The sequence below is a fragment of the Hypanus sabinus genome, chromosome 30 (genome assembly GCF_030144855.1).
Source record: "Hypanus sabinus isolate sHypSab1 chromosome 30, sHypSab1.hap1, whole genome shotgun sequence".
Taxonomy (NCBI): Eukaryota; Metazoa; Chordata; class Chondrichthyes; order Myliobatiformes; family Dasyatidae; genus Hypanus; species Hypanus sabinus.
In genome coordinates, this window is record NC_082735.1 from 27,431,609 (window position 1) to 27,458,168 (window position 26,560).

The window sequence follows — 26,560 nt, forward strand, 5'->3', positions numbered from 1 at the left end:
CATTCAGGTTTATAACCAAAGGTAGGTGTGAGAAAAAGTTGTCTGCAAAGAGTTTGACAGGTGAAGTAAGCAGTAGAGTCAGATGGAGCCCAACATGGGGAAAATGCTAGAAATCCACTTTAATGCACGTGACTGAAAAGCAAATGGAGATTCCCAGGAAGAATTACTAAAATGAGATCACTATCTTTTTTGGTAAAGTTTGTCCTTCACTTGAAGAACACTGGTGATTTTATTGGAACATACAATTCAGATACTGATGAGAGTACATAATAATATTTTGAACTTGCAGCATTGATTCAGATTAAAGTGTTGGACTTATGAAAGATGCCAATTTCCTTTGTACATCTTAAGAAGTATCTACCTTAGAGTGCTCACCTTAGTGTGAAATGTCCAAACCTTTAAATCTAAGCCTTAAATTCTCCACTCTTTAACCACAGGAGAAGGCCTCTCACCATTTATCTTATTAGTTTTCTCAGAATGATACACTTTATTTACAATCAAATTCCAGTTCTTACTTGGAGTAAGGACTTTAAGTCAAGAAGAGTGTAGCAATTGCAATGAAGCAAGAACTGGAATTCGATTGTAAACAAGGTGGGAGAGCAGAAACCTGACTGGATGAGAACCAATCAGGAGGGATGGACTACAGGGGTATAAATACCACCAGACTAAACATGCCCAAGTATAATCTCTGATGAAGATAGGAGAACTTTGTCATCGAAATATCGGTTATAATCAATAATTGTACCCAGCAAGAAGCCAAAAAGAGTTTATTCGACATCAACTAAAGCCTGAACAAAAACCTTTTATTAAATTGTTAAGAACACATCACAAAACCTTTGCTTTACGACCAGCAATTGAAACATAGTTATTGAGAATCCGGAGCATAGGATGATGTTTCTTTTGTACGGTAATTAATTGATGATTACATCATCAGCAGCATTGGGCTGTAACTTCAAATAGCTGATGGATGAATCTTCAATAAACTAAATGAGGTTTCTACAGCAACAGATTGAATGAATGCTCATGGCCTTGATCTATTTTTTTTAATATGCTAACTACTTTAGTGGTAGAGCAGATGTGATTCAACAGTTGTTCAGGGTTTTCCTGATTGAAGTGTCCAAAAATTTGGATACAATGCTCCAGTAAAGCAGTTACAGCCTAAATTACTCTGGAAAGTACAAAATGCAGCAAACCAATATAAATAGCAATGTAATAATGACTAATCAGTTTTTTGCTGGTTGAACACAAAATATTAGCCACTGCAGCAATAGAATGCCCCATCTCATTTTCAATTTAGTGCCATGGCACCTTTTGCATTCAATCATCTGAAGAAGATAATACAACATTAAATCACATGCAAGAATTCTACAAACTGAGCCACTGTCCACACTGGAATGAGAATAGTCAAAATTTAAGGAGGGTGCTTTAAATACCCTCCCAGTTTACGGGGTCAGATGCTTTAATAAAATGAACAGACATGTATTGTAGCTCACACTGCTCTCTGAAATTTTCTTGTAGTTGCTTCACTGTGAAAATCATATCAACTTTAAAATTGTCAGAATCCATACACTGATTTGAGGAGCTTTGGCCACTGGGAGGTTGAAGTTAAGGAGGTCTGTGGCGTTGACATTTCCTGGTGGCAGACAGCAGTGAGATGCCTCTGTAGTCGGCAGAGTTAGGTTCATCTCCTTTCTTGATGATGGTCATGGTCACCACTTCTGAGGAACCTTGGTATATCCTCCTCTTCCCATATGCAGACTATAAAATTGTAGATGTAACTTTTAAAAAATATAGTGAAAATATTTTTTAAAAAGTATAGTCAATACGACAATAAAGTGCAGATACAGGTTCTTCAGTCCAACAAATCCATGCCGAAATTGGGGCCACTCAAACCAATTAGCCCAATTTCCTGTGTTCGACTTAGATCCTTCTAAGACCCTGCCATCCATGAATCTATTCAAGTTCTTCTTAAATAATACCATTTTACCTGCCTCAATCACTTCCTGACAGATCATCACACGTATTCACAATCTTCTGCATGAAGAATTTGCCACTTTTAAGTCTTTCTCCTCCCACCCTAAATTGATGCTGCCTAGTTTTAGATTGCCCTAGCCTGGGGGAAAAAGACTGTTAACATTCATCTTTTTAAACATTTCTAAGGTCACCCCTCATGTTCCTACGTCCCAAGGAATAAAGACCTCTCCCTACAAGTCAAGGCAACTAGCTCTGGCAACATCCTTGTACATCTTTTCTGCATCTTTCCACTTTAACCACATTTTAACTATACTATAATAACGTGACCAAAACTATACACAGCACTCTAAGTACCCTCACCAACTATTTGTGCAACTCCTTTACTCAATGCCTTGACTAAGGTCAGCACATTAAATATTCTTCCTTAATCATCCTATTCATTTGTGACACCACTTTCAATGAACTATGCACTTGTACCCCTATATCCCTCTGTTCCATTACACTCCCTAGTGCCCTACCATTCACAGTACAAGACCTACTCTGGTGTGACTTTCCAAAACGCATCATCTCACACTTATCTGCATTGAAATTAATTTGCCGCTCCTTGGCTCAATTCCTGAACTGAAAGATTGCATTGCAATCTATGGTAACCTTCTACAACAATGCTGCCTCCTAATTTTATTATCCACAAATGTACTTAACAAACATTGTTTATTTGCATTTAAATTATTTATATAAATAACAAATAAGGGCCTCAACACTGAATACTACAGCACCCATTAATCACCAGCCTCCATTCTGAGAAATAACCTTCAACCACCATGCTCTGCTTCCCACCTCCAAACTAAATATTAATCCACTTAACCATCTCTCCCTTGATTCCAAGCGATCTAACCTTCCAGACCAGCCTACCATGTGGGACCCTGTTGAAGGCTTTGCTAAAGTCCAACAACTAACATTTCCTGCTCTACTCTCATCTAAGTTTTTAGTTGCTTCTTCAAAATAAAAAATTAAAATGTTTTGCAAGTATACTGTTCACTTTCAAGGCCTTATTAAGTTTTTTACATTTTGGCAAGGTCTTTAGAAAGGAAAAGTATGTTCCTGTTGGAAGGAAGGATGGGACGGAAAGATAAGAGAACCTCAAGGAGCTTCTTTGAGCTCATCTGCTGGGACAGATTAATTTTTACCTCTAATGTCTCTCTTTTTATCCTCTTCAAGGTGGATGGGTTCTATTTGTGCCCTTGATCTGCAACTGCACTCAAACTGTGGTTCTTTGCAGCAATGGGACCCACTCCCATTTTTCGATTTCCCAAGAGTGTGACCCAGAAGATGAGTGTGCCTTTAGGGTTCCAAGGCTTCATGGCCCTATGGCTGAGCTGATTCTATGCCGAGGCCACCAACTGAAGCATTGTGGGAGGAAACAGAAAATCCAGAATAGTGGATCACCAGTCAGGAAGTCTCTGCACTTGATGAACTGCTCTCTCTCTCTCATTGGTGGGGGAAGCGTACACTGCCAATTCTAAAGTTGAACTCTGAAAAGCGACGCAGCAGACTTTAACACCATAGATCAGTGAGATGTTTGCTTTTGCTGGTCTCCCCTCTGTGTTTACTAGGGAGAGAGAGCACCTATGGCGAGTCAAATTGGTTGCGGGAACATTTAGTTTCTCTGTACTGCAGATCATGGTCTCTCTTGTGGCTTTGCTATTAATTGCTTGGTGGATGGTGGGTGCTGATGCTTTTTTGCTGAAGTGGGAGGGGGAGGGTTGATGCTTGTTGCTGCTTGTGTGTGGGAAGGGGGAGTGGATTTGGGGTTCTAACATTTTTATTCTCATTCATTATTTGGGGTAATCTTCTGTTTTCGTGGGTGTCTGCAAAGACTAAGAATTTCAGGTTGTATTTTGTATACATGCTCTGATATTAAATCGAACTATTGAACTATGGATGTCCAGACAGGTGAAGGAAAAGGAAAAGTATGTAAAGCTTAGAACGTTAGAATCAAACTTGAGGAGTATAAAGAAGCCAGAAAAGAACTAAAGGAGGGAATTAGGAGCAACACTGGAGGCCATGAAAAGCTCTTGGCAAGTAGGATTAAGATGACTCCTAAGGCATTCAGTACATGGTTCAAGAGTAAGAGGATAACTAAGGAGAAGGTGGGACATAAAGGGCAGAACATTTGCTTGGATGTGGAGAATGTGAGTGAGGTACTTATTGAGTACTTTGCTTCAGTATTTACTGAGGAAAGGGATATGGAGGATCAGGAGATCAGTGCTGAGTATATAAATACATCAGGGAGTTCAAGGAGGAGGAAGTGTTGGACCTCCTGTGAGTATTAAGGTAGACAGGTCCCTTGGGGCTGATGGGATTTATCTCAAGTTATTGAAGAAGGCAAGCAATGAGATTGCTGTATATTTGACCAGTATCTTTGTGTCCTCTCTATCCGCAGGGGAGGTCCCAGAGAACTGATGAGTGGCTAATGTAGTATCTCTATTTAAGAAGGGATCAACCTCCTAGTGACCAAAACTCCTCAAATCAATGTGTGGCAGGTCATGCCTTACTAACTTAATTGAGTTTTTTTTGACTAGGTGACAAGAGAGATCAGTGAGGGTAGGGTAGTGGATGTTGTGTACATGGATTTCAGTAAGGTATTTGACAAAGTCCCTCATGGGAGGCTAATCCATAAGATTAAGATGCATGAGATCTGCAGTGAATTGGCTGTTTGGATTCAAGACTGGCTTGCGCATAAAGTTCAACAGTCAGGAGCTTATGTTGCAACTTTATAAAACGCTGGTTAGACCACATCTGGAGTACAGTTCTGGTCATCCCACTACAGAAAGGATTTTGAGGCTTTGGAGAGAATGCATGAAGAGGTGTACCAGGATGCTGCCTGGTTTAGAGGGCACATACTATCATGAGAGGCTGGATAAACGGGCTGTCTTCTCTAGAGCATCAGATGCTGAAGGGAGATCTGATAGAGGTTTACAAGATTATGAGAGGCATAGATAGTGGACAGAGTGCATCTGTTTCCCCAGGGTTGAAGTGTCTAATACCAGAGGGCATGCATTAAAGATGAGAGGGGATAGTTTCAAGGGGGATGTGATCTTTTACTCAGAGAGACGTAAATGCCGAGAATGTGATGTCTGGTATGGTGACAGAGGCAAAATGATTGTAGGGAGGACCAAGAAGGAATGGACAAGGGAAGCACAGGAGAGCTTACAGGCCTGCTTTGAATTGTAGGTCTGGACCATATTCAGGGATTCATCCTTGATAATGGATGAGTATGCTTCAGTTTTTACCGACTTCATTAAAACCTGTGTGGATAAATGTGTACCTATAAAGGCTTGCTGTACATTCCCAAACCAAAAGCTGTGGATAGACCAAGAGGTACGTTGTCTGCTGAAGGCTAGATCTATGGCATTCAAGTCTAGCGACCCAGTTCTGTACCAGAAAACCAGGTATGACTTGCAGAGGGCTATTTCAAGGGTGAAGAGACAATTTCAAAGAAGCTTGGAGGTGACATTGAATGCACGACAACTCTGGCAGGGTTGCATGACATTACTTGCTACGAAGTGAAACCCAACATCATGAATGGCAGCAATGCTTCACTACCAGATGAACTCAACGCCTTTTATGCCTGCTTTGAAAGGGAGAATATAATTGCAGCTGTGAAGATCCCTGCTGCACCTGGTGACCCTGTGATCTCTGTCTCAGAGGCCAATCTTAGCTTAAAGAGGGTGAACCCTCGCAAGGCGGAAGGTCCCGATGGAGCACCTGGTAAGGGTCTGAAAACCTGTGTCATTCAAATGGCGGGAGTATTCAAGGGCATTTTCAACCTCTCACTGCTATGGGCAGAAGTTCCCACTTGCTTCAAAAAGAAAACAATTACACCAGTGCCCAAGAAGAATAAGGTGAGCTGCCCTAATGACAATCGCTCAGCCGCACTCACATCTATAGTGATGAAATGCTTTGAGAGGTTGGTCATGACTAGACTGAACATCTGCCTCAGCAGGGACTTGGACCCATTGCAGTCTATCGTCACAATAGGTCAACGACAGAAGTAATCTCAATGGCTCTTAACACAGCCTTAGACCATCTGGACAATACAAACACCTACATCAGACTCTGTTCATTGACTATAGCTCAGCATTTAACACCATCATTCCCACAATCTTGATGGATAGGTTGCAGAACCTGGGCCTCTGTACTTGCCTCTGCAAATGGATCCTCGACTTCCTAACTAGAAGACCACGATCTATACAGATTGGTGATAATATCCCCTCCTTGCTGACGATCAAAATCGGTACACCTCAGGGGGGTGTTCCTAACCCACTACTTTTCTCTCTCTATCCTATGACTATGTGGGCTAGGCATTGCTCAAATACCATCTATAAATTTGTTGATGATATAACCATTGTTGGTAGAATCTCAGATGGAGATGAGAGAGCATACAGAAGTGAGATATATTGATCGCAGTAACGACCTTGCATTCAGTAAGATGAATTGTAGTTGATTGTAGGCTTCAGGAAGGGTAAGAAAAAGGAACACATACCAATCCTCAGAGGGATCAGAAGTGGAGAGAGTGAGCAGATTCAAGTTCCTGGGTGTCAAGATCTCCAAGGACCTAACCTGGTCTCAACTAATCGATGCAGCTATAAAGAAGGCAAGACAGCGACTATACTCATCAGGAGTTTAAAAAGATTTGGTATGTCAACAAAAGCACTCAAAAACTTCTATGGATGTAAGGTGGAGAGCATTCTGACTGGCTGCATCACTGTCTGGTATGGGGGGTGGGGGCTACTGCACAGGACTGAAAGAAGCTACAGAGGGCCATAAACTTAGTCGGCTCTGTCTTGCATATTAGCTTACAAAGTACCCAGGACATCATCAAGGAGTGGTGTCTCAAACAGTCAGTGTCCATTATTAAGGACTTCCAGCACCCAGGGTATGCCCTTTTCTTACTGCTACCATTAGGTATGAGGTACAAAAACCTGAAGGCACACACTCAGCGATTCAGGAACAGTTTCTTCCCCTCTGCCATCCAATTCCTAGATGGACATTGAATCTATGAACACTGCCTCACTTTATTTAAAGATATTATTTCTGCTTCTTCCATGATTTTTAATCTATTCAATATACATATACTGTAATTGATTTATTTTTAATATTATGTATTGCATTGAACAGCCCCTGCTAAGTTAACAAATTTAACAACACATGGCCAGTGATAATAAACCTGATTCTAATTCTGAAATACATTATAGGCTTTTAAGAGACATTTGGATAGGCACATGGATGCAAGGAAGATGAAAGGATATGGACATGATGTAGATAGGAGAGATTAGTACAAGAATTTTTGATTTGCTTTTTAGTTGGGCCAACATTGTGAATTGAATGCTCTGTTCCTGTGCTGAATTGTTCTATGTCTTCTCACTTTATTGGTAATAGGCTACTTCAAGTAGCCTATGGGCCAAGGTCAAGGACATTATTAGGATAGTTGAAGAGGTCTTTGAAGTATTACTTCTAGCTTTTATTGACTGCCTATTTCTGATGCATTACACCTGTTCTCAGCTGTCAGTGGAGTGGTGTCTTGGCCATTTAGGCAATAGATGGCTCTTCAGCATTGAAGATTCAAAAATTCATGGCTGTCAGAAAACTGCTTTGTCTCAAATGGAACACCTTCAGGTTCCTCAAAACCTCTGAAACATGATTGCTCAAATAAAGGAACAATTGCTGATATTGAGAATAGAGGTCATTCTTTGTTAGTACATTGAGGCAACGGATTAATAGAAGCAGCAGACCGCCCCACAAACTATCCACAAAAATAGCATGGAGGTCATCCACGACCCTAAGAGACTACAAAAGTAGAAAGGGAGAAGACATGGCTTCAGGCAACAAGGGTATGCAAGTTAGTGTGGTAAAAAATGGAAAACTCTATGTAATTTATAGGAAGAAATTTAAAAACACAACTAAAACAACGACCAGAAGACAGCATTGTTCAGCTTTAAATAAAAGACCAGAATGGAAAAGACACCATTGGTAATGGTAAAGTGTGTGGTGGTTGCTGCAAATAGCAGGGAATTGCTGAAAGTAATGACTTTGGTATTTTATTTACACATTACAAAACATATCCAGGACCAGTGTAAACTGGAAGAAAAGGTCCATTTAATAAATTAGTTTAAAAATAATATCTCTACAAGTTACACATCACACACCCTCCTTCATTTGGTTCCCCTATCATCCACCAGATCTTTTTCCACTTTCCCCCGCAACTTATTAATATACTGGCTATCTCTCTTTTCATTCAATTGCTGATGAAGGGTCTGGACTGGAAAAATGGTCTGTCCACTTCCATCCATAGAACCTGCTTGACTCGCTGAGCTCCTCCAGTTTCTTCCGTGTCTCTCCAAAATCTACAACTTTATTTTAAAATGAAATATTTGCGTGAACAAAAACATGTCTTGGTCTACACTCAGAACCTGCGTTTTAGAATCCCGTGTTTGGTAGCTTAGTGAACGACACCAGAGTTAACGCAAAAGAGAAACGCAAAACAGCTTCAGAGCATTACCTAATTTCATTCCCGTACAATAGGCTTCCTCTAACAGTGTATTTCTGTCATTATTCAATTATCGCTGAAGCTGAACAAACTGCACTCGTTCGGTACATACTGAGGTAATGTATATCAGATGGAAGGTTGAATTACTTCGCCTGTTCCTCTATGCAAGACTACTGGAAGCGGATGTTACGTTCTTCTAACTAACCACTAAAGTTCCCACAGCACTTTACTATTCCATTCGTAGACCCAGTGTTCATAAACCACAACCCACGTTCGTAATAATTACGTGCATTGTGCGAATTCAACCTTCATTTACTTTCATTAATCTGGACTTTCGCCTTCCTCTAACTCTTAAACCAATCGTCCCACGATTTCATCCATCTACCTAGCCCAAGTCGCCGACTATTCGCCTCTTCACCAAGCTACGAGGAAAAGAACAACAGGTATACATAGCAATCGCTTGCTCCAGACCATGGCTTTTCGCCTACTTGCTGGCTTTGCCTTCGTTCGCTTGTTTACAAACAGGCTTCAGGTGCATGCTTGCCAGACAGCAGGATCAAAAGGGCCTTCGCCCTTCGGGAAAAGCGTGGCAAGTCTCAATTCCCGAACATACGTACGGAAAATACAATCAATTGTAGCCGGCAAAGCACTGTCTGCGATTACAAACTGTATGGCTTTCCCTTGCTCTGATACCCCGACACTGGTTGTGCGTGGCTGTGAACTGGGCCGAGGCAGCGCTCACTTTCACGGGCCCAAACCACTCCTCGTCGATGCTTTGGCTTTTGTCAAGGGCTGGGCTACTTATCACATTTCCCTTTACAGCAATCCCGAAGCTCCCCGAGCCGAGTCCCTACCTGGCGCCATTGGCTCCATTCCCGTCGCCGCCGATTCCTGATACCTATCGAACCCGATTCCCCTCCGAACGACGCTTCAGACAGAACAAATACTGCGCATGTCCCTAACAACCCACCTCTAGAACACGCGTGCGCGGACCGGGATCTTTAAACGGCGCGCGCGTGTGCACGTGCATGAGAGCTGGGGCCAATCGTATGGTAGTAACTTGAATCTCACCAGTGGACGCAATATATTACTTAGTTTGGGGAACTAGTGCTTCATTGATTTTTTTTCTGGACATTTGCAATGATACAATATAAATGCAATTTATTTGTGTAAAGCGGATAAGTATATGATAGTTCAAAGTGACAGGAAAGGGAAGTGGAAGCCGAATCTATCATTCTTCTCTCCACGGTTGACAATTTGGAAGTATAATACGCGACATTTGGAAGCTGAAGAAGTTTTCAGATCACATTCCCATTAAGAGTATGTGCATATCAAAAATTTTTATAATGAATATGGTTGTATTTCTAAATGCTACTTAGCAACTATTGGTGTATTATGTCCCACTGAAGCGTGGCTTACACTGCTTTACCTGACTGCGCCATAATACGTAAGGGGTTCTCAATTCACTGGATGGGCCTCAAGTTGTCCTTTGGCAATGTTAGAACCAGAGGACTCTGGTGCTCATACATGATAGTTCCAGTGAGTTTCTGCTCACCTAGCTTGTAATATCTAATGAGTGAAGAGTATTGTTTGCCACAGGAGTTCACTTTAGCTCTATAAACGGCAGTCAACATCCCTCCTTAGACAGACCTGAAGCCTGCACTAAATGAAGTACATACTCTGTGGTCTGCAACTGCTGACTTCAATCAGGTTATATTATCAAATCAGTCAGCTATGTTACCAAAACCCTACCTGCACATCTCCTGACCCACCAGCATCCACACACCCCACACAACCACACTTTCATAAAACAATCAGCAGGCTGTGCTCCTTCTTCCTGCATATAAACAACAGCTGATATGGAGGATCCAGTACAGAAAGTTTTACAATGCTAATATGAGGAAATAAATCTGTAGAAAAAAGCACAGTCGATGTTTTGGGCCGAGACCCTTCATTAAATTTCTTCAGGGTCAGGCCAAAACATCGACTGTATTGTTTTCCATAGATGCTGCCTGACCTGTTTAGTTCCTCCAGCAATTTATGTGTGTTGCTGTGGTATCCCTGGCATTGTTCTTAAATATTGTGATCAGCTAGCGGAGTATTTGCAGATATTTTTAACCTCTCCAGCTGCAATCCAAAGTTCTCTCCTGCTTTGTCAGCCTAACCAAAGACGTTATCTTAGGTTCCTGTACCCAAGAAAAACAAGGTTAAAACATCTTAACGACTCTCTTTCTTGAACTGAGGAGTAACATTTGCCACCCTCCAATCATCTGGTACTACCTCTGAATAGATCTATGGCAGACACGATCTTCCTGGCCCTACATTAATCTCTGGAGCATCTGCACAGGAAAGACTCTTCCATTAAGACTATTGTTTATTGACTACAGCTCTGCATCCAAGACTATAATTCCAAGAAAACTCATCACCAAACTGGAAGGCAACATCTCATCAGCAACTGGATTCTCGACTTCGTGCCCAGTAGAGTACATATGGATAGATGGCAACACCTCTGCCATGATTATTCTCAACACTGATGTCCCAAAAGACTGCTCCCTACTCTATTTTCTATACACTCATGACTACATAGCCAGATTCTGTTCTAACTCAATCTACAAGTTTGTAGATGATACTAACTTGAATGGGAAAGAACAGAGAGGCCCATTAACTATTAAATAGGGATGTGGATTGAGCTAATGCGATAACAGAGAACAGCACACAAAGCCTAGAAGTAGAGACATGGAATACAGCAGCAAATACAACCAAGTATCAAGAACTTCACCAATTTTTTTGTAATGTACACCTACTGTTGTAATAGAGCATTGGATTTGTTGTTAGACTTGTGGATAATCATTTTATTCTGTACTGAGGACCCAGTCTTTACTCAATTAAGTATTCTTCTAACCATTTCAGTTACCAAAATGTAGTTTTACAGGTAATCTCATCAACTGAGAATGTAAAAACTGTATCAAATTCATGCTCAGGTAGATCAGCTTTGACTAGTCTCCTGGTGCACACCAGTTTTTAATAAATTGCCTGTTATTTTGAACACCAATTTCCTGTAGCCTTTCAGTTTCTTCATACAATTTACATAGTTGGCAGCTATCACAGAGAACTGTACCTCAACTAATAATGAACCAGAGTACAGGAAGGAGATAGCAAGCTTAATAACATGGTATCATGACAATAACTCTTCCCTCAATATCCACAAAATATAAGAGTAGCCACTGACTTCAGGAAAGGAGAGCAGTGCTGTTGAAGTTGAGAGGGTCATGAACTTAAATTTCCTAGGACTGAACGTTAATGGCAGCAACACATAACCATTATGGCCAAGAAAGCTCACCAATATCATGACTTCCTTCAGAGACTAAAGAATCTTAGCATGTCCCCATCAACCTTTACCAATTTTTAATGATGCACTGCAGAAAACATCCTATCTGATTGCATATTGGTTGGTACAGCAACCGCTCTGCCCATGACTGCAAGAAACTGTTAAGTGCGACCAACTGCTCCTCAGTAGATTCTGTCTATACTTCTTACTGCATGAGTAAAGCAGCCAGCCTACCCAAAGACCTCACTTATCCCAACAGGCAGAAAATACAAACGCCTGACAACACATACCACCATGACTATTGAATGGCTCTCTAGTACGGTAAGATGAACTCTTGACCTCACAAAGTACTTCGTTATGGTCTTGAACCTTATTGCCTAATTGCACTGCACTCTCTTTGTGGCTGTTGCACTTTATTCTGCATTCTGTTATTGTTCTACCTCAATGCACCCTGTAATGAATTGATTTGTATGAACAGCTTATTAAGCTTTTCACTGTACCTTAACAGATGTGACCATAATAAACCAATTTCAAATGGAAACATAATTTATTGTTAGCAGATTTTAATGATTTCAGTTTTCTGCTGTTTAACATACCAGAAAAGCATTTACATAACACTGAAAAATATTAAAACATATGCAAATTGTGTTCTGTAAATACTTCTGTATCTTACCACACTGGCCATTTTCTGTTCATTGCTACAACAATGTTTTCAGTCCTAAAATATCTATGGTAATTAAACTATTGTGCTTTTATTTGTTTTAGTACAGACTCAATGCTTAACTTAAATTTATAATAAAGACCCTTAGTATTCTATTTGCTTTACAAACATTTGCAGTTCTGTTCAATCATTTTCAAAATATATAATTGATAAGTGAAGGAATTAAGTGACAATACACTTTTGTAAGTTTTTTTAGTTTATTTATTATTGTGACAAGTTGCAACAAAATCTTTAATAATAGTGTTGTAAGATACATTCAGAATATCAACACTTGAATTTAATGTAAGTTAAGCCTATTTAATAAATCAATATAATTATATTGAGAATAGATAAAAAGCCAGTCCTACAATTTGTCATACATAAAAGATCACTTTTTTCATAACCAAACAGGATGCATTAACAAATAGTTTTATTTATGTTACAGTTTTGTGTTAATTAGGATTTGATTCCATGAGCTTGAATGTATTATTACACTGAAGTATTTACCAATTGGAGCACCCTGCAAATGAAAATATATCACCTTAGAGGAAACATCAAACACATTATATCCCACCCTACTGCGAGGAAAGCTCAGCCAACAACAGTTATAATATGGTGATAGGAAGAACACAATCACAAAATGTATTTAAAATGTTCAATGCATTTTCTAATAGTATGGTATTGGTTATTATGCAGTAAAAGTTAGAAATTAATTTTTACGGCCTACAGTACTCCCCTCTCAATATTCGATTCCACAGAAGACAATGGAACAAGTTATTGGGAGGAAATTACAATGGCAGCTGACATCATAGCACCAATTCAACACAAAGACAAACTTGTACTCCTATGTAATTTTACATTATAATTGAATCACTGTTCCCCTTATTTTCCTTTCACTACAGATTTAAAAAAAAGAGGACAAACAATATCAACTATTGTTAAAGTGCAAGTTTCATTTCAAAATAAAGTGATTGAGAGATACAGTGTAAAACTGAACCATACAGACTTTTAGGCTAAATTTTCAATGTTCTCAGCAATATCTGTGCATACATATTTTAGGAATTTGAGCTTGTTTCCTTATCATTTTAATCTACTTTTTGAGGCTGAAAATTAAGATCTTGCCAAAAGTTTCTGTGGAAGTTACTATTTGCAATTATCGTTGCAGTAGGTTTCAGACTATGGTGATTGGATTATGAAAGATACATTGCTATTTACAATGGAGAACATGTATGTCTTATTAAAACACAAATAAGCAAAAGGGTGATGTACCAGAACTTTTGGTGTTGCATTCTGCCTTACTAGTACCTCAAAAAACAAAAACAATGTTTAAAAAATATTTAGCATTCAATTCTTAATCATGTTGACTAGAAAACAAGTCTTCCAAATGATTGTTGCTTTTGAGATTTGAGGTGGGAAGGGTGTAGTCTCTCTAATATTTTCAAAAATATGAAAAGAATGTTACTATTTTAAATAACCATGTTAAAGTAACTTTAAAAGGAAAGCTATTATTTTTCAAAGAGTTAAGATTTGTATGGATTCTTATTTCAACATCCAAGTTTTTGACTAGGTAGTGTGATTCTTATCAATTTTAGTTTGATCGTCAGATCACATAAAAATAACAATTCCATAAACAACTTAAGCTTTTGCAGTCGAAAGAAACTGAAACTTTTTGGTGAAATGCTGATACTTTTATTTTCTTCCTACATTTTTCAGAAAGCTTTTATGACAGGATGGCTTCTGAGCATATTTTCAGTAGTTTTTCTTGAGGCAAAATGATATCTTGAAAGAAATATAGTAACCAATGGTTCTATCATCAATATGGGTAAAAAGAGGAGAAAAATTAACAGATAAAGAATTTAGGATGTACTAAAAAAAAGTCAGATGATGTGACACTATTGCAGGATTTAAAAAGATTTTTAAAAAATCATTAAGCAAGCTAGAATACCCTGACACTACTGGATTATCATAAAAACCGATTTGGTTCACAATTGCTTGTTCAGTGATGGAAATCTAGTTGATACAGCTTAAATTTACTTCTAGGCCAATGACAATATGGTTGAATTGGAACAGCACTCTGACATGACTGAGAAAAAGACATCCAGTTTAAGGAGCTCTTTGGCATAGGGCATAAATGTAGACTTTGCCAGCAGTGTCAAAATCCTTCAAATGATGGAGATAGAGTTTTGCATATCCGATCAGTACAGTGAGCCATTCACAGTAAGGGAGTCCTGTGCACTATTGTGAAGCCTTGGCCCATGTTGATGGGCTGGGAGCTGGGCTCCAAGTGGAAGACTGTATTCAGTACTAGACTGAATAAAAGTGAGGTCCACTGGCACACAGGGAAAACAGAAAATCGGCCCCATTATGCTAAAGAACCAACCAGAAACAGGCCATCATGGATTAACTACATTGCGACTATCTAATAGTAATGGATTCACTAGAAATTATAGAATTTACTGAAATTTACATTGTTTTACTGTTATGTGGTTACAGTCTGAAATCTAACCATTGGCAGTTACAAAGATATAAGAGGCTTGTAGGTTGAGGCAGATTATGTAACGTGAAAATATTATAGCAAATAAGCAATAGTCTATTGAAGTGATTTTGCTTTAGAGACACAGACAACATCCTTAAATAATTGGTTTCAGATTATGATCTAAGTTACATTTAGGCTTTAGATTGCTGCATAAGATGGTTCTCCTCAACAAATAATTATAACAATTTTAGATCAATTCAAACAATTTTACTCCCATTTGAGAATTCTAACAAATAGTACCCAATTTTCAAGATTAAACATAGATCTCAGTAAGGCAACAAAACACATATTAAAATCAAGATCAATTTTTACAATGTCTGCAAAGCAGCCCAGTAACATTCATAGCTTTATTTTTATCAAGAAATTGAGAAAACTAATTGGGATTGATTGAGCAAAATTTATAAAACAAGATTATTACCATCATTTGCTTGATTTAATTCAGTCTGATTGGTACTCAGACAACTGTTGATTGTGTTGATTGATATTTTCTACCCCTTGACTGCACAGAACAAAACAAATTAAACAATGAAAATTGATATATCAAATTAATCATGAATCAAAGAAATCAACAAAATTATTCTGCTTTGATTGATGGTGTATATTACCCATTATGTTGACTTCATAAATAGGTTGCTATATCAGAGCAATGATTATTTAAAAAAAAGTGACCCAAGTACTTAAAATCAAAACTTGGGGTGAAACGAACATGATGACTTTTTCATCTCACACCTAACAAAACCACCATCAAGGGGAAGAAACAGATATCAATAGAGCTAGAAGTGAAATTAAGTCACGAAATAATAAAGCAATAGAGATCATTACTTTAACCATTCTGCCTCTGGTATTTAGAGTCAGAGAAAAATAGCACAGAAATAGGCCCATCTCCATGATAACCATCAACCATCCATTTTCTTTAAATCTTCCCCCAAATCTTACTACTCAATTACAAGGGCAAATTACAGTTGGCAATAAACCTACCAATCTGCATGTCTTTGGGATATCGAAACAAACATGATCTGACATGATTTCATTCTGTGACCATGTGGGTCAGAGAGGACATGCACCCAGAGACAAACACCCAGGTTGGGTCAGGATTGAATCTGAGTCTCTGGCACTGTGAGGCAGTGATTCTAGTAGCTGTGGTGAACTACATATACCTGTCTGGACATGCCCCCCCCTGCCCTCCGCTGACTACTCCTGTGGCTCCTCCCACAAACCCCTGTATAAAGGCAATTGGAGGCACTGCTCCTCCCTCAGTCTCCAGGAGGTTGTGTGGTGGTCTCTTGCTGCTGATAGTGCTTTCTTCCAGCTAATAAAAGTCAATCTCGACTCACGTCTTCGAGAGCTATTGATGGTGCATCACACTTGTTTAGTAAAACAACACAAAAACACTTTCATGCTCCTTCTTGATTGCCCTTCAACTCTTTCCCTTCATGGTTGATCATTTTTTGCTACATTTCTCTGCCCTCAATCCACACATGTTAGTCTCCTTAATGTCCAAAATGTTGTCATTCTCAACCTCGAATATACTCAATATCTGAGCAATTGCAGTACTTCCTGGCATTACCCCCTACAATGTGAGGACAAATAATATAAATGGCAATGATGTATCACTCCTTAATGAGCAAAATGCCTTTTATGCACACTGAAAGGGAGAATAATGACACACCAGCGTGAATCCCCACAACACCTGATGTCCCAGTGATGTTAATTTCAGAGGCTGATGTCAGAACACCTTTCAGGACGGTGAGCCCTCACAAGGCATCTTGTTTGGTCAAGTGCTAAAACCTATGCTGGACAACTAGCTGGATTTGTTCAGGAACCTCTTCGACATCTTGTTTCTGTGGTTTGAAGTTTCCACTTACTGCAAGATAGAATCAATTGTACCAGTGCCCAAGAAGACCAGCATAATCTGCTTCAAGGGATGCACTTGAAACTATTGTAATGAAAGGCTTCGAGGGGGTGGTTATGGCTCGAATCAACTCCCATCTCAGTAAGGACATGAACTTGCATCAATTTGTTTATTGGCTCAATAGATTTACATCAGATGTCACATTACTGGCTCACCACTCTGTTCTGAACCAAATGGACAACTGGAACACATATGTCAGGCTGTTGTTTATTGACTACAACTCAGCACCTTTTATCCTCCCAAACAAATCATTTCTGTACCTCCCTCTGCATTGCATCGTTGACTTCCTCACTGAGAGACCACAATCAGTCCAGATTGGAAACCTCATCTCCTCCTCAGTGACCATCAATACCTAAAAACTATGCCCTCTAGTATTTGACATTTCTACCACAGGATAAAAGACTGCTGATTTAGCCTATCTATACCTCTAATAATTTTATAAACTTCTATTGGGGTCTCCCTCTCAGTCTGCAACACGTCAGAGAAAATAATGCAAGCTTGCCCATACTTGTTCTGTATCTTTCCGTGTCTTGATGATTTTAAGTATCCACATGTCTCTTAAATGTAGTGATTTTATTTCACTCTTCTACCTCTTCTGGTAGCGAATTCCAGATATCAACCACTCTGTGTTAAAAAATTAATTCCCAACTCTCACATTAAACCAGTGTCTTTTTGTTTTTGATACTCCTACATGGGAGAAGACTCTGATTATCTGTTCTGTATATAAATTATTGATTTATATACATAGCTTTATTAAGTTACCCCTTTGCCTCCTTAGCTCTAGAGTAAACAAACCCAACGTCTCCCCATTATTAAAGTTCTCCCATCTAGACCTCGTCCCAGTGAATCTTATTTGTACTTTCTCCACAGCACAACTTACTTTTTACTATCACATGGAGACCAGAACTGCACACAACAGTTCATATATGGTCTAACCAGTGTATTGGAACTACATTCATCCAAGCAAGTTGAGGGCAGTTCATCTCTTTCCTGTCGTGCTTTTTGGACAAGCTTTGGAAGGGTGAGTCACTCATTACACGATGCTTCAGATAACCTTCTGTGGAAGATGTTTGCTTTATGTAACTGGTCTAATAGAACTTCGTTTCATGGAGATCCCCACAACTTGTGACATTAGAGTGCTCAGTTATGTAATTTCCAATGAATGTCAAGTATTGAAAGCGTAGGATTTTGGCTTGAAACATTGACTGTTTATTCCTTTCCATAGGTGGATGCTGCCTGACCTGCCGAATTCCTCCGGCATTTTTATGTATTACTGTAGATGGTCAGATTCTCTTTTGTGATGATAATCATTGGTTTTAAGGAAGGATTATTATTTATCATTAATCTAGGAAATTCAGTATTGTGCAAAGTCTTAGTCACAAGCAATATATATAGCTAGGGTGCCTAAGATTTTTGCACAGTACTGTAGTCATTTTCTGTATTGCACTGCACTGCTGCTGCTGCAAAAAAAAATCATGACCTATGTGAGTGATGATAAACCTGATTCTGATATGGGTCTCTATTGTGGACTGAGAGTGGGAAGCAGCAGAGAGAGGAGAATCATGATTGGGAAAAGGGAGCGTGCAGGAAGCACCAGACATCCTGTAATGTCAATAAACCAATTGTCTGGAATGAAATAACCTTGCTTCGAATCACAGGGAAGGGTGCGTCTGTCCCTGGTGCTCCTTTTCTGCCACCTGCCCCACACCCCTCCCACAGTGCTCCACCTTCACCAATCCATCCATTCTTTGCTCCCACCAAATTTACAAACTCGTTCTCCACTCCATGTTGACAAATACAGTAGTGCAAAAGTCTTACGACCCTTGCAATTCCTTGCCTAAGACTTTTGCACAGTACTATAGACAAATGCACATTTTTAAAAATTTCAAAGCAGACAGTGATTTCAGCAATGTTCTCTTTCAAAGTAGAAAATTAAGCTGATCAATCAGAATTTAGCCTCAGCAAATCAGCACTGATTATCAGCAACAAAATTGTATTAACCCATAGATTACTTAGCCATTGAATAAATGTGGGGAATAAATTAAATTGAGAATTTAATGTTCATACAAACTACTTAAATAGTTGGACTTCAAACAACCCTCATTCAGCTCCCAATCACCCCTTGACTCTGTCATGACTCAGAACTTCAGTCTTCATGCCTGCAAAGTCTGACATTTGCCCTCACTCCACAATGTCAATCCCGTCCCCTAATCAATTGTTTCCATCCACTCAATACCACAATCCCCTATCACTTGATCATTCAACCTGATCAACCTTCCTCCAGGCCATAACCACATTTTCTTTGAGGCCCACATTGCATCTGATCAGCAAATACCAAGTTAATTCCACTTATCTTGATGCTAATGTTCTTGGATATTGGCCAAGAAGTACCAGCAATATGAAGCATGCACAACATTAATTCCATATTCCTTGAATCTCTTAATATCTAAAAGTATATCCATCTTGTTTTTTACTACATTATGTGGTAGTACATTCACAGACATTTTGGATTAAAAAAAATCAAGGATTCACTGCTCCATTTGCAAAAACATTTATTTCTTCTAATTTCTGTACTGAATGCTTAACCTCCTGTTACTTTGTATGTTCCAAGTAGCCAAACAATATCCCTGTATGTACCTTGTAAAGCTCTAGAAAAAGATTGTATATTTCAATGAATGCCCCCCCTTAATAATCTAAATTTAATATATGCAAAGATTGCTTTATCTATCCTTAATCAACAAACCCATCATCCCAAGAATCAATCTTTTGAACTTTCATTGCAATTTATCTTTCTTTCCTTGGGTAGGGGATGTTCTCCACATGTATTATCACCAGACCTAATATAAAAGGAGCAATACACTACTTTTATACTCAAATCTTGTTGCAAAAAGGGCCACTATTTTACGCTTTCCTAATTACCTGCTGTACCTGAAAGTTAACTTCCACTGATTCATTGATTAGCCACTGACACAAATTTTAACAGACATACCTTACAGCAAAGCTTTTGCATTTCTGGCCGTTTTTGTCTATTGATCAACTAATTTGAGAGATGCATCAGACTTCATATACTCAACCTACTTAACAATATTATTGTGTATTTTTAGGAGGAACATACCTTCCTAAATAATGGTTGACACTTTGTATCTTTTTTCTCAGAAAGAATTCTATAGATTGACTATGTTGATATTCCTCCTTTGTAAGCACTCTATCTGTCAAACCTACAAAAGCAGGAGTTTTGAGAAATGTGAACTACAGACACTGAAAAAAGTAATTCAAAGCTGATCTATAAATTAGAAATATACATACATATATGAGGATGTATGTAGAAATATAGAATCACAGAAAACACAAGCTGCAGCAGGCCTTTGAGCCTATTTTGCCATTCAAATTGCATCAGACTGATCATTCAAAATCTGTACTTTGTTCCAGCTTTCCTCCCATATCACTTGATCCCTTAACCCTATGAACATGATCCAACTTGAATATATTTTGTTTCAAGTGAATTCTATGGTCAAGAATTCCACCAGTTTATTAGATTCTGGGCAAAGGAACTTTCCCTTATCTTAATCTTACACTGCTTATTATTTATCCTTAGTCTATACCTCCTGTGGGGATAAGCTCCTAATACCTATTAAATACTTCCAATGGTGAGTGTTTCAAACAGTCTCTGACAACCAAGTCCAGCTCCTGGCTTTCATGTGTGGCTTAGTTCCTAAGCCTGGTGAATCTGTTTCTACTGATGGGGAAAGGGTCAAAGGCAAGTTACTGGCACGTTAAAACCAGCCACTTTGGGCAAATGGGGCTTGTCAACCATGGTTGGCAGCTCATCTAGAAGGAAAACTCTGATCTCAAACTTCCAATGGCAACTCTGGCAACTCTGCTGGTGCCAAACTGTATGGGTCTCTGCCATTCCTTTGGATTCATCAGGTGCATGGAATAGAAAAGCCTGCCACATGGACAACAACTTGCTCTCCAGATCATTCTGCCCTGGCTTGCATATTATGTAGACAGCTGAGACGCAACACCCATGGTTGACCCCAACTAATTGAGGGCCTCAATTGTAGGTGACTAACTAAGAATAATCATGTTTATGGAAAGACCATGATCGTCCATGTCATAATGACACAGCACATAATGATGATGTCATATGACACAGACATTACAATGATGCCATATGACACGACCCAATGATGATGGTGACTGTAAATGGCTGCCTCATAAAGCTGAAGAGTATTTTTACAATTTTTCACAAAACCTATTGTTAACATTTGTTTATCTTGAAATGAGCCATAAAAATGTTCTCTTTCCAATATTTTTAATAGTTTCTACATAGAAGAATACACAAGAAAGTATATATGTCAAAAAAGATCTTAAAAAACTACCATTTACATTATACCTGTTCATAATAACAATCTCATTACCCCATATTCATGTAAGTTAATCATTAATCAAAAAAAAAGAATCTAACCCCTACTAAGACCAAAGCTATTTATTAAGGAGAAAAAACAGCTCTATTATACCTTCTCATATAATAAAAATTAATAATAGCCAATATCTGAATTTAAACAACAGATTGAAGTTTTTGAAAATAATTCAGAAAAATTTTAATAAAAATAGTAACCTAAAAGCAAAAAGAAAATACATAAGAAATTTGAACAAAAAATAAAAGTTCTGGAAATATCAGCAGGTCACTCAGCAATAGTGGAGACAGAAACAGTTCATGAGTAAGGTTGAACACTTCTCATCAGAACAATTCTGATGAAAGGTCATCAACCCGAAATCCTAAACCTGTTTCTCTTTTTAGAGGTGCTGACTGATCTTTTGAGTATTTCCAGTTTTTCTGTTATTAATAAAATAGTAAATAATCTTGTAATTAAAGAAAGTAAATCTAACCTTTGTTTCATTGCAATAATACCCTCATTTGTAAATACACAAATATTGATTGTGTTTAGTTTAAAAAGTACAAGACAACAATGGGACCACTAAGATATTATCATAGAAATGGAATTTGAGGTATTAAAAACTAAATACGCTAGAAGGAAATAAATTGATTCTTTCCACTATGAGTTTGTTATTTTCGAAAATGCAATTATATTAAACATAATTATGAAAGTTCATAATGCTATTTCAATGGTTGTAGCATATTTTTTATAATGATCTTTGATACTCTTTGGCAGAGGGCTACAGTACAAATTCAGTATTAAAACTTAAAACTCCAACTACTTTTTCCTCCTTTGTTATATGGGTCCTGTTAGCAATGCCAACATACAGTAAATTATGCAAACACGAGGAAGTCTGCAGATGCTGTAAATTCAAGCAACACACACAAAATGCTGGTGGAATGCAGCAGGCCAGGCAGCATCTATAGGAAGAAGTACAGTCGACGTTTCGGGTAGAGACCCTTCGTCGGGACTCATGACTTCTTCCTATAGATGCTGCCTGGCCTGCTGCGTTCCACAGCATTTTGTGTGTGTTGCATACAGTAAATTACCCGTGGTTTGAGAAGGTAGTTAAGAACTGATCACCATGCTGTGTCTGAAGTCAAAGATATGCTAAATGGAAATTGCTGAAAACATAAAAACAGCAAGTGCTATGAACTCTCAGAAATAAGGCAACAGCTGTGAAAGAGAAATATAGACCCTTCATCAGAAATGGGAACTAGGAAAAAGAAATTGGAAGAAAGGTAATCTTAATTTCAGACATTTTTTTCTTGTTCCACAGATGCTGTGTGACCTGCTGAGGTTTTCCAGCATTTTTTGGTTTTAGACCAAAAAATAGGCTAGACTGCATAAAGATAGAATACTTCCTTATTTGAAGCATACTAGTGAACCAGACGGTTTTTGGAACAATCCAATAGTTTTGTTATTACTGTTACTGAGTCCAGCTCTCTGTCCCTGTCCCAAATTCTAGATTTGTTTAGCTATGCAAATTTACATTCCCCAGCTGCCATGAAAGGAGTAAAACTTGTATCTCTCCCAAATGTAATATTTGTACCATCATACTTCAAATTCTTATCCTATTAAACTGCAGTATAAAAATGTACTGTACCTCTGTTATGATACACTTCACACATTCTCTGTGCTTTTTCCAGCAGTTTGTCCATGACTTCCTGTAATTCCATATCAAGGATTTCTTGTTGAGATTGTAATACTTCCAGTCCTTGTTGCAGTCTCCAGAGATCTTTCTGCAACACAACTAGTTTCTTATTCTTTGACCTTATAATAAAAAATATAATGGGAATATTTTAAACTTCTGCACTTGTAAGAGTCAGCACAAAGATTACACAGCCAGGATAAAAATATCCAAATCAAATCCATTCAAAGGGGCAAGTCAATGGAAATATTGCTTCACACCTCCAGCAACCTGGGTTCAATCATGGCCTTCAGTGTTGTCTGTGTGGAATTTGCATGTTCTCACTACAACTGCAGAGTTGTTCTCTTGGTGCCTTGGGTTTCTTCCACATCATAATGGTATGTGGATAGTGGTAGAATCAGGGAGAATTAAAATTTGAGTTTAGATAATCAAAGTTCAAAGTAAATTTATTATAAAAATACATATGTCACCATATACAACCCTGAGACTCATTTTCTTGCAGGCATACTCAGTAAATCCAATAACCATAATAAAATGAATGAAAACCTGTACCCAACAGGGCGGACCAGTGTGTAAAAGACAACAAACTGTGCAAATAGAAAATAAAACAATAATAATAATAATAATAATAATAAGTAAGCAATAAATATTGAGAAAATGAGATGAAAAGTCTTTGACTGCGAGTCCATAGGTTATGGGAACTATTCAGTGATGGGGCAAGTGAAACTGAAGTTATCCCCTCTGGTTCAGGAACCCGATTGTTGAGGGGGTAATAACTGTTCCTGAACCTGATGGTTTGAGTCCTGAGGCTGCTGTACCTTCTTCTTGATGGCAGTGAGAAGAGTGTGTTGCCTGGGTGATGGGGGTCCCTGATGATCGATGCTGCTTTCCTGCGACAACGTTCTGTGTAGACGTGTTCAATGGAGAGGAAGGGCTTTAACCATGATGGACTGGGCTGTATCCACTACTTTTTGTAGGATTTTACATTCAAGGGCAGTGATGTCTGCATACCAGGCTGTGACGCAGCTAGTTAATATACTCTCCACCATGCACCTATAGAAGTTTGTCAAAGTTTTAGATGTAATGCTGAATCTTAAGAAACTTTTAAGGATGTAGAGCTGCTGCTGTGACTTTCATGATGAACAGCATGAACTCTGTGGGTGCAAGTGCCTGTTTCTATGCTATATGAATCTATGACTCTAAATTAATGAAATCCATATTACGTGGGCATAGGTCATACAAGTTCATAAAGGATTGAAAGCTGCTTCTTAATATTGTACGAATTAGTCCAAAAATGTTCTTACGCAAATATCAGTTTTGCTAAACCAGCAGCTTTAAACAAGGACATGTCAATCTTCTGTCGTTGAAAATATGACTAAATTTTCAGTAGCTGAACCACATAGCATATATGCCAGGAAAAAAGGATGCAAGTTAAAAACATTGGTGGGAGAGGAATAGAAAGCTATGCTTTTAGCCAGCTTTTATGTACAGTTGCCTTAGCCACCCTCTTCCATTCTTTATAGATGTATGGAAGTCTTAGTATTTGTTTTGATTTCCATTTTTCTTTTATAACAAATTTTCTCCCTCCTTATTAACTTTTTAAAGTATCTATTATCTGGCTTCTGAAAAATTCCATTTCATCTGGTCTTTCACTAGTTTTTGCTGCATTATGTGAACAAGTTTTTGATTTACTCTGTTCATCAATCTCATTTGTTAAACACAGTTAGTTCCCTTTTCTTCATGGAATCCCTCCAATTGGGATTTATTTCTACTGAACTCTGGAAAACCTGCTTTGAGAGATGCGTCACTACTCATTGGTTTAGACTGTTTTGTCAGTTCATTCAAGATAACTCTATGGTCATACACATGCAATTGTCCTTTTTTAAATTGAGATCATTGGTTTGGAATCCAGGTGTTCACTTTTATTAACTTGTTATTAATGCTATATGCATTCAAATAGAGCCTTATTCTTTGATTATTTACAATTTTTACTTGACTTCTGGTACACATTTTGGCTTATTTTTTCACAAACAACAGAAAATCTGCTCATGCTGGAAATCCGAGCAACACACACATTTCAGCCTGAAATGTTGACTGTACTTTTTTCTATAGATGCTGTCTGGCCTGATGAGTTCCTCCACCATCTTGTGTGTGTTGCTTGGTTTATTTTTTTCTTTGTCTTCCTGTCATTCTTTGCTGTTCATTCCCTTCTTTACTATATGGTGAGTGATCTTTCAGTTTTTTGATTTATTGATCTTCCTGTCAATAGAACTCTGCCCCCACACACTTCAATTAGTTTAAAGCCTTGTCCATAACTATTTATGCAATCCATCAGAACCCTGATCCCAACACAGTTCAAATAAAACCTGTCCCAGTGGAACAGTTCCCCCTTCCTTCAATACCAGTGCCCCATCAATCTGTATCCATTTCTCCCAGAACAACATTGCAGCTACAGTTTACTTATTTAATCCTACTTACCTTTTGACAATATGCACACAAGTCAGGTAGTAATCTAGAGATTACCTCCATTGTGGTTCTGCCTTTCAATTTTTTCCCATTACTCACAATCCCTCAATGGAACCTCCTTCCCAGGACTAGTCAAGTTGTTGGTGCCTATGTATCCATGACTTCTGGATAAGCCTCTCTATTCTGAGCTTTCCAGTCCAGAGGAAATGTCTTAATCTGCTACTGAGCAGGGAACAAAGGCTGTGGGGTTCTCTTCTTGTTGCAAAGAAGATAGTGCCTGTTCTCCTAACTGTGCTCTCCCCAATGTATACAACATTTTTCTTTTCTCCCCACATTTCCTATGCAGTTTGCACATCCTTCCTGTGACAACCTTATGTCTGTATGACAAGGGCAAGAGTTGATGTTCCTCCAAAACTACTCTCTGGATTCATTTACCAGCTTATTTGCAGTCCCTGATCTGACCTAATTTGAAGAAACCAATCCAAGGATATATCTGCCTCCTGTAACTCAGTGTCCAGTAACTCTCTTACTCTCTGATGTGTCAGGGTCTGAAACTTGGACTCTATCTAATTCACCAACCTTGAGGCAAAGTTCCTGGAGTTGCCAACACATGCTGCAGGTATAGTCAATCTTAGTCAATCTGATCCACATTGGTATCCACCAGTTCCTGTACGTTGCAGCTACAACACATTATCAGCCCATTCATCTATGTTATATTGTCGCTTGCTGTCATTTACACGCGGGAGGGAGGGGAGCTTGGAGGGGGGGTGACTTTGGGGGGGTTCTAACATTTTACCGTCGTTCATTCTTTGGGCACTCTGTTTTCGTGGATGGTTGCAAAGAAAAAGCATTTCAGGATGTATATTGTGTACATTTCTCTGACGTTAAATGTACCTTTGATTTATTTAAAAAGACTGGATTCAATTATTTGAAAAGTGCACTCCTTAGCTATACATATATTCCCTGTTTTAAATTTCTTAACTAGATTGAATTATTTCAAC

At 38.6% G+C, this 26,560-nt stretch overlaps 2 protein-coding genes and 1 long non-coding RNA gene across 4 annotated transcripts in view; 1 reads left to right on the top strand and 2 right to left on the bottom strand.

The window, feature by feature from the left end:
• The window catches only part of LOC132383486 (protein argonaute-4), an 86,229-nt gene extending 76,735 nt beyond the window's left edge, over positions 1–9,494 (bottom strand). For both annotated transcript variants that reach the window (XM_059954487.1, XM_059954486.1), the window contains exon 1: positions 9,379–9,494. In XM_059954487.1, coding sequence (XP_059810470.1) covers positions 9,379–9,397 — 19 coding nt within the window. In that variant the 5' untranslated portion in view covers positions 9,398–9,494. The remainder of the gene's footprint in view (positions 1–9,378) is intronic.
• LOC132383488 (uncharacterized) overlaps positions 8,831–26,560 on the top strand; it is a 124,651-nt gene continuing 106,921 nt past the window's right edge. Inside the window, exons 1-2 of the long non-coding RNA XR_009508694.1 lie at positions 8,831–8,967; positions 17,871–18,021. This is a non-coding gene — a long non-coding RNA (uncharacterized LOC132383488). The remainder of the gene's footprint in view (positions 8,968–17,870; positions 18,022–26,560) is intronic.
• The window catches only part of LOC132383487 (uncharacterized), a 101,024-nt gene continuing 87,268 nt past the window's right edge, over positions 12,805–26,560 (bottom strand). Inside the window, exons 10-13 of the mRNA XM_059954488.1 lie at positions 23,049–23,215; positions 20,116–20,218; positions 15,507–15,587; positions 12,805–13,072 (exon numbers count right to left, since the gene is read on the bottom strand). Coding sequence (XP_059810471.1) covers positions 15,527–15,587; positions 20,116–20,218; positions 23,049–23,215 — 331 coding nt within the window. The 3' untranslated portion in view covers positions 12,805–13,072; positions 15,507–15,526. The remainder of the gene's footprint in view (positions 13,073–15,506; positions 15,588–20,115; positions 20,219–23,048; positions 23,216–26,560) is intronic.